This window comes from Plasmodium chabaudi, assembly GCF_900002335.3.
Source record: "Plasmodium chabaudi chabaudi strain AS genome assembly, chromosome: 14".
Classification (NCBI taxonomy): Eukaryota; Apicomplexa; class Aconoidasida; order Haemosporida; family Plasmodiidae; genus Plasmodium; species Plasmodium chabaudi.
Window position 1 is genome coordinate 509635 of NC_030114.2, and position 9373 is coordinate 519007.

The 9373-nt window shown below is 22.5% G+C and overlaps 3 protein-coding genes across 3 annotated transcripts; 1 reads left to right on the plus strand and 2 right to left on the minus strand.

Annotated features, from left to right (window-relative positions):
• Positions 1-95: 95 nt before the first annotated feature.
• On the plus strand, positions 96-964 carry PCHAS_1413600 (peptidyl-prolyl cis-trans isomerase, putative; the record flags this gene model as incomplete). Its single annotated transcript, XM_016799582.1, has 3 exons — positions 96-382; positions 477-750; positions 842-964. 3 exons carry the CDS (start codon positions 96-98, stop codon positions 962-964), a joined length of 684 nt encoding a protein of 227 aa, XP_016654853.1.
• Positions 965-1431: 467 nt separating this feature from the next.
• PCHAS_1413700 (DEAD box helicase, putative) lies at positions 1432-3801 on the minus strand (the record flags this gene model as incomplete). Its single annotated transcript, XM_733733.2, has 1 exon — positions 1432-3801. The coding sequence occupies one exon, from the start codon at positions 3799-3801 to the stop codon at positions 1432-1434; it is 2370 nt and encodes a 789-aa protein (XP_738826.2).
• Positions 3802-4307: 506 nt separating this feature from the next.
• PCHAS_1413800 (conserved Plasmodium protein, unknown function) lies at positions 4308-9027 on the minus strand (the record flags this gene model as incomplete). The annotated part of the gene is made up of 2 exons (XM_735059.2): positions 4308-7756; positions 7926-9027. The coding sequence occupies 2 exons, from the start codon at positions 9025-9027 to the stop codon at positions 4308-4310; spliced, it is 4551 nt and encodes a 1516-aa protein (XP_740152.2).
• Positions 9028-9373: the final 346 nt, after the last annotated feature.

Here is a 9373-nt window from a genome sequence, read left to right on the forward strand (position 1 = left end):
TTGCTACTTTCCAATATGTATATTTATAATTCTCTTTTCTTTGCTTAAATAAAAAAAAATTTATTATATGATATATTTGTAAAAAAAACTCATGTATGAGAATGACACTAAAAATGATAAACCTTATAAATAGATTTATTTTTTTTAAGCTGGATAATACGATAAAATATTCACATAAAATATGTTTATTTAACAATAGAAAAAAACAAATTCTTACAAAATTTCACGATTTTTGTAATATATTTTTTGTTTCTTTAAATTTATATATTGTGAAGAAATATATACTTTCAAAAAATACTCGAATATCTTATTTGGAAGATAGAGGAGACGCATACCTACAAAAAAAGTATAGGACGGATACTAAATTTTTAAGAACAGAAAGGTAAAACTTGTGCACACACACATGTATGCATATATAAACTTATTTACTAGCAATAATTTTTACTAAACTCATTTTCATTTTTATAATTTCTAAGTGGAATACTATATAAGGATTTATTAGACGGTGAAGGTGATCCAATTGAAGAAGGAGATACTGTTTATATTCATTACCAAGGGAAAACAACAAACGATTTTCGAATAATTCAATCAACATTTACAAGCATTATACCACCTAAAATAAAAGCTGGGATATATGATAAAAAACACATAAAGGCTATATATGAAATAGTAATTGGTATGAAAAAACACACACGAAGGCAATGTATTGTTCCTCCCCATTTAGCATATCCTAATCATTTTCCTAATCAAGTAAAAAAAAATTTAATAAAAATAATCAAATATCTTATTTAGAATGTTTCATTAGTCATTATTTTGTGCCTTATTTTTTTTATTATTTTAGCCCCTTATTTATGAAATAGATATAGTAAAAGTGATAAAAAAAGGAGAAGAACATGATACATTACTTGAAAGAATAAAAAGAAATGCTAATTATTTAAAAACAGCTATAACTTCCTTCTTTTAGTTTTTTCTATATAGAACCAAAAACAGATACTTTTTTATGTATTTATATTTTATTTGTTTTTGTATGTTATTTTTAATTATCATCAATTTTTGAAAACGGAAGAAATGTGGTTAACTTATTTGCCATCATTTTATCACATCCTCTCGTTTTCTATATCCCGTTTTATTATTTAATTATATATTTTTTATTGAAATAGTTGAAAATAAAATAAGCCAAATGGGCTTTAAAAATTAATAGACATGTTTGTTTCATCAAATTTAATAAATGAATAAATATATTAATTATAAAAAATATAAAAAGGTAAATGAATATACAAATAGAAAATTAAATATACAGTAATAAACTGTTAGTAAAATACCAATTTGTATTGTAGGCATTACTATGTAAAAATAAAAAAATGTATCGAGCTTGATAATAAGTCTTTTATTATTTTTATTGTCCAAGTCACAAAACAATGCGACTATTCTTCATAGACTATCATCCCTTAGCTCATTTAGTATGCATGATGTGATATAATTGATATGGTCTTTCTTTTTTTCGATTATACTACCATCTGCATCATTTATATTATTTGTAGCATTATTTTTTAAGTGTAACTTATAAAAATTCGTTTTTATATTAACTAGCCAATTTTTAATAATATTAACATTTTTATCATTTTCTAATATAATTGAATATCCAACTTTTTTTCTTCTTCCAACTCTTCCACACAAATGAATATATTCATTTAAATTTTTTGGCTTATTACATAAAATAACAATATCTAAGTCATTTATGTGAAAACCTCGAATACTATCAAATGAACTAATAATAACAGGAAATTTATTTGTATATTTTAGTTCACCATTATTATTTTTATTATCAATTTCTTTTAAATTTTTTATTTCTTCGTAATTTTCACACATTTTTTTCAAAGAGTCATTATTTTCGTTTTGTGATATTTCTAATCTTTCATGTAATAAAATAGAATAAATATTTTTTTCCATTAAATATTTTTTCATATTCATTAATGAGTAGCCATTTTTTATTAAAATTAATATTTTCCTCGTTTTAAAACTTTCTACAATTTCATAAACATCTTTAATTTTATTACTAAACAAATCATCATTTGTTATATGATAAAAATGATGTATATTTTTAGGAAGTTGAACTTTTATTACATACTTTTGTAAATTTGCTGGATTATTTAAATCTAACATATTATACATGTCTTCTTCATCTTGGCTATCTTCATCTAAATCGGTTTCCTCTTCTATTGCACTTCTATAATTTATGTCATCAATTAATGATTGATTTTGTTCATCATTTTCGACATCCTCCTTTTCTTTGTCCATATAAGAATTATCATTATTTGTGCTCATCATATCATTTAGTATTGTATCAGTTATTTCATCTTTGGTTGTGTGTAATTCTGCAATGCTTTCCCCTTCTAGCGTATTGTTTTTTTCTCTTAACAAATAAACATTTTTTCTTTTTAGATTATTCTTATTCAAACTCAATAGATTAAATATTTTTCTGTGTAATTCTCTATTTAAGGTACTAGAACATCCAATAAAATTTAATTTTTTTGGATTCATGTACATAATAGTTTCTAATATCATGTAGGCCGTTTTTTTTTTTATTTTTTTAAATTTTTTTTGGTTTGAAGATCTATTCTTTTGTGAAGGAAGCAACTTATCAATTTCGTCAAAAAATACATACTTGATGCTTTCTAAAAAATGTTTTAAATTATTTTTTTCTAAATTTAATATATAATTTTTAAAACACAAAGGTGTTCCAATAAGAAAAAGAGCGTCTCTTATATTTTCGTTCGTTAAATTATGATTGCTCAGTATTCCTTCTTTTTTTTTCTTTTTTTTTAAATTACTACCGTCATTTGTACACACTTCAATGTTTTCATATACCTGATCGGTATTATGATCTGCTTTACTTTTATTACTTGCATTGGGATTTTTCACTTTTTTTGAGTCATCATACTTATCAATAAAAAGCTTAATTATACTGCTATTCTCATTATTTGTAAAGGATAATATATTTTGTGAAGTTTGTACACATAACTCTTTTGAAGGACATAGTATGAGTATTTTATCCCCCTTCTTTAATACATTTTTTTTAGAACTTTCTTCAAGTAATAAATCTTTATTTTCATGTATATCATAAATTTCGGAATATTTTTCACTAAATGGTATATATTTAAGTTTACTTTTATTATTATTTTGTTGTTTATTTAAATCGAATATATTTTGATAATTGCCACCATAATGATATTGGTTTAAGTATTTTTCTCTTTCGATGTCTTCATCAAAAATAATTTCACTATTAAAATAATGTTTTAATACAAAATACAATAAGCAAATTGTTGTTTTTCCACTGGATGTCTTAGAATGTACTATAACATTATTATCACGCTCTAATAAGTACATGAAATTTTTTTGAAGATTACTTAAATGCTTTATTTCTTGTATTCCATTGTTATTTTTTATTTCACCGTTTAAGTAATTTACTTTATTTTCATCATTATTACTTGTATTTTCAATAAAAACTATGTTTTTGTTTTTTCCCCATTTCTCAATTTTTCTGTTTAAATGTGTTATGTTGTCATTACTCGGGTTTTCGACATCTTTTAAAATAAACCTGGTTCTTAAAACAGGGCTGATATTCCGAATATAAGAAAGATTAGCAGACTTATTCAAAACTACACATTTTGTTGAGTATAAAATATTTTTTAAGAAAAACAAACAGATTAGATACTTGTAGAAAAAACTATTTTTAGTCTTACTCAAAATAGGTATAAAACATTTTAACAAAAAAAAAAATACGATTATATAATTTTCCATAAAATTATATTTTATTTATTTTTGTTTTAATGAGGTATTTATAGCTTTATTTCAATCATTTTCCTTAATTTGTTTACAATAATTTTCTATTTTCATAATATTTAAATGAATCAAATTTTTTAATAAATTAAAACAAACGTATCAAATTATTTTTAATTGTTTTTTCTACATATATAAAAAGTTTACAAAAACATGCACAATATATGGCGTACCATTTTTTGTAAAATATAGAAGCGCAGGAATATGCAAATAATATTATACATATTTATGAATATATAATATTAATCATATATATGAATAAAAAAAAAAGTTTCAGATGTTGAAAGCTTATCAAAAATTAACGAAATAAATATATGCATATTATATAGTGTATTACTCTTTTAAAAAATTGTGTAGATTACTCCATATAAAAAATTTTATGCATATAGAATTTTCTTAGTTTCCAATTTATTGAGTATACAACAAATTTATGCTTCTAAATTTGTTTGTATATTATCTAATTTTCACTACTTTTGCTGATTCTTGTCTATCCTATTTATATTTTCTGAATCCAAATTTAGTTGCTCTGCATATTTTCTTAGTGTTGAGATTTTCTTCTTATCTAAAGAAATTGTGTCCTCATTGGCAGTTATCTGTTTATTCATTTTTTCGATATATGCATTCGATGACGATAAAAGCTTAGTTCCAAATTTCCATTGTAATTCAATTTTATGCAAATCCAACTTTAGACTTTTTGCTCGTTCCATCAAAAGTTCTGATTCTTTTTTCAATGTCATAGAGACATCATTATCTTTTTCTAACTTCGTTTTAAAATATTCAAAATACATCAACATTTTTTGTGTCTCATCTTCTGAAAAGTTTTTTATGTCTTCATTTAAATATTTCCATTGCTCATTACTTAAATGTGTTAGTTTAAAATTTGAATAGTCTTCATCTTTTGTATTGATTATGTTTTTCTTTCTTTTTTTTTTGGTTGTTGGCTTTTTAATTAAAATTAAATAACTAACTAAAATTGGAGACAACAACGAATATATAAAAAGAAAACGTACAAAAATTAAGTGTGGTAATATAAATAATATAAAATAAAAAAAAATGCATTTCATATAAATTTCAATACTAGCAAATCCTGATAATAATAAAGCTGAATGCATAAACTTCTGAGAGATTGTCATATCATTAAATCCATCTAATCCATAAAAAAAATAATTAAATAAAAAAAAATTCAGATAAACAAATAATAATATAAACACAAATTTTGCTATTTGTTTTTTGTTAAGGCGCAATGCTTCAAACAGCTTTTCCTTTTTAATAATGTCAGACAAAAAATTAAACATATTAATTATGAGAAAAAATATAACTAAATAAAATAGACTTCTAAATTTTGAAAATATCCCAAATAAAGTTATATATATATCATAATATATGTCCATAAAATTAGGATAGTATTCTATCTTGTTAATATAAATGCTCATAACTAGCCATAGCACAATGGTTGAAATTTGAAATAAGCACATTATCAAATTTAATAAATCGCATTCAAAAATGTATATAAAAAATATTTTTAATTTTAACAACATTTTAGTTGTAGGCTTGTGACCCTTTTGATATATATGTGCGTCAAATAGGTTGTGATTATTCGGATATGCCCCCCCATAATTATTTGGATAATTTTCCGCATAATTACCCCCAAAATTATTAGGGGTGTAATAATCGGGATAACCACCATACTGGTTAGCGGTGTAAAAATCTATTAGCTGCTGGTTATTATAATTATAGTTATTAAAATCATATGATGTATGCATATTTTCTTCGGGTCCAGAAAAATTATTTAAATCGCTAGGCGTGCAACCATATGCTGTAGTATTAGTATTATCAGAACTATATAAAATTGAAAGATAAATATTTTTGAAGTAGGAAAAGATTTTAAAAAAATGCAAATATATATTTATAAGTAATGATATTAATATAATTACAAACAATAGATTAATTATTATTCCTTTGATATGGAAAATATTAAAAGAATTAAAAAATAAATGATCAAACATTATGCTTTTTTTTATGTGTCCATTAAGTGTTATAATAAAGCGTATATTTACTAAAATATTATGTTGATCAATATTATCATATAAAATAAAAGATATTTTAATTTCTTCAGTTGAATCATTAATTAGCAACGATATTTTATTTAAGCTACGCTCAAATCTCTCTTTATTGTTTAAATTTGTATAGCAATTTTTTAATGTGTAATCACAAATAAGAGTATTATTTATAGATTTCATTTTTTCTCGAAACTTAATTCTTATTTTTACACTTTCATTACGAATATTGAAAATGTCTATCCATTTAAATTTTTTATAATCAGGATTAATATTATGTCCTGCAAGATTAGATCCATTTTTTAAAAAACCAGCAAATGAATTTTTTATCCATTCAATTATGTCACTTCGATTTTCTATTTTATTGAAATTTAAACTTTCATTATGTATGTTAACATTTATAAATTTGTTAAGATTATGATATTTCATAGTATCTACTAAATTTATGTTCGGTGGATAAATTATATTTTCTATTTGATATCTTAATAAATCTTCATGCTCTTTACCTTTATTAAAATCGCTAATCAAAAATAATAAAATAAACATAATGATTGATGTACATAAATATATAGAAAATATAGTTCTTCTATGTTTTGTCTTATATTCATTGTATTTTCTTAAAATACGTTTTTTTTCCTTATATGATAAAGACATAATTGTGTTGTTCATATTTAAAAATATGTCTAAAATTTGTTCGATATTAAAAAAAATACATTTTTTTTGTTCTTCCAAATTTTTTCTATCGTTCAAAATTTTTTGATTATTTTGATTTTTGCCCATATCTAATATATCTTTATAATTTAAATCTGCATAATTCAAATTGTTTGTATCTATTTCATAAACATTTGAATCATTTGATAAATAACTACTATTGCTGCTACTATCACTACTTAAGTTTCCAGATTTGTATTTTTTTATATCATTATTATGAGTTTCTAACGATTTATCGTATATTACATTGGTCATATTTTTATTGGGATAGTCATATCGCCCATTGTAATGCTCTTTTTTTACCTTTAGAATATTATAATTATTTGTGTTATCATTTTTTGAGACACGCTTTTCGAGCATATTTATATTTTTTGTTTTGTTTTGTACAACCTCATTGTTAATTGATTCTATATCATCTTCGTCCTTATATTTGGTATTACTTCTGCTAATATATTTATCATCTTTTTCATTTTCTTCATTTTGTTTATCATTTTTTATTAATTTTTTGGAATATAAATTAGTAAACATATCGCGCAACTTTTTGTTTCTTTTAAAAAACGATTTAATGGCTAGAAAAAATAGGACTGAATAACTTATAGTAATAATAAAAATTAAAAGCAAGACATAATAAAAGTAAGAAATAAAATTATCTTTATTTTCTATAGAATGAATATTAAATCTTTGGAAATTCGCAAATATAATATATGCATTCAAAATAAATACATTAAGCATGCTAGAATTAAACTTTTCTGGAAGGCTAAACAGTTTATAGCTAAAAAGGGAGAATATACCCAAACATCCAAATATTATAATTATTATGATAAAAAATGGGTACAAAAAATCTGTTTTTATGTTCTTTTCAACATTATTATATTTTTGTATTAAAACCCCAAAATGATTTATAAAAGCATAAGAGCATATAATAAAACTTATTATAGATGATCCAATAAAAACATTTCGAATGAATTCTATTTTTGATAATTGTGAACCTACATTATTTATCAAATCTACAATATTGTTATTATTTATTTTTGAATAAAATCCATCAAATTCGTATTTTCCTTCGTTAAATGATACTTGAATATTTGGAAGATAATACTGGTACAAAATGTAAATACCTAGAATAGCCAAGTTAAATATAAAGGTAACTACAAACAAATAGGAAAAAATAATGAATAATAAATGAATGAAAAATGCAAAGATGGAAAGACTGGAATAATTTCTTGAAATGGCAACAAATCGGCGCACTAAAATAATAATACTTAATAGACATAATTACACATATTACAAAGATAAAATAAATTCCTTTTTAGTTACCTAAAAGGGCAAATTTGACTGGATACGATTTAGCATACAGTCGGAATCCAACCAACATAAATTTTCGAACATTTTTTGAAATTTGAATAACAAGCAAAATAATAAATATGGATAATGAAATGAAAAAAATATAATTATTAAGTTGGCTAGTAGAAGCTGATAACGTTGTTAATTCTTTATGCGTTTTCGCATTAGGTAAAAATGAAAATTTTAAAATATTATATGACAAAATATTTAACAAAGGATTATATAATAAAAAATCCAATGAAACAGAAGCTATATTATAATTTGTTAATATAACAGCTGGTATAAAATATGGGTAATCTATAGAATAATAAGTACCCTGAGAAAGTTGTTCATGTATTCTCTCTTTGTTTTCTTCACATATTATTTGATATAAGCCTCCTAATTTTTTGTATGATTTTTCATATGAAAATAAATAGTTCCAATTTGTACCAAAGTATGTAGAACTAATGTCTTGAGTATTTTCTAATTCATTTGAAAGGTAATCATCTGGATATATTTCATATATTTTTTTATCTTTATATATATTTATTGGATCATTATTATTTTTTTTATATAATCTCATAGTTATTCTCCAGCATTTTCCAAATAAAATATTATTATTTAAAAATTTGTCTTGTGCTACCTTTTCAGTAAAGGTATTTTTAATCCATGAAGACAGTTCAAATTTACTACGTATATTTTTAAATGTTGTGAAATCCTTTTTTTGAGGGTTATAAGAAAAATTATTATTTATTTTTTTTATATCATCACTTATAGATTTATAAAATGTTTCTGAAAAAGTTTTTGATTCATTTATATCATTGTATAGAAAATTTTGGAAATTTTTTACCTTCACTATACTATTTGAAGTATATATAACAATAAAAAAAAGGATTATTAAAATTAAATCAATATTTATCTTTAACCATTTTTTTTTATTTTCTAGTTTGCCTGCAAACCCAAATAATTCAGACTGTTCCTTTTCTTCTTCTGCATATTTAAATAATATATTTGAATAAAATTTTAAAAATTTTAAATCATCATTATTTGGGATATTCTGATTTTCCTCTACTTTATTATTTATTTTTCTATCCATTTTATACAAGTCTTTATATTGAACTTCTTTCCATTTTACGATAGTTTATTAAAGATTTATATACACGTGCATATCTGCCCCTCTTATGATATTTGCTTTATTTTTTACATATACTCCTACGCTTGGATACATAAATATGTATATATGCATAGTACGTATTTAAACTTTTTTTATTACACCAATTTTTTGAAGTATTGAAGTCAAAGTAGACTATTTCGATGGCATTGCTTAACTTTCGCCCCTTCAAAATGACTAAAAGACATGGTATTATTCATAACGTATAATATGATTAATATATATACATGTATCGTGATATTGTTAATACTTAAGTGTCTGCTGATATAAA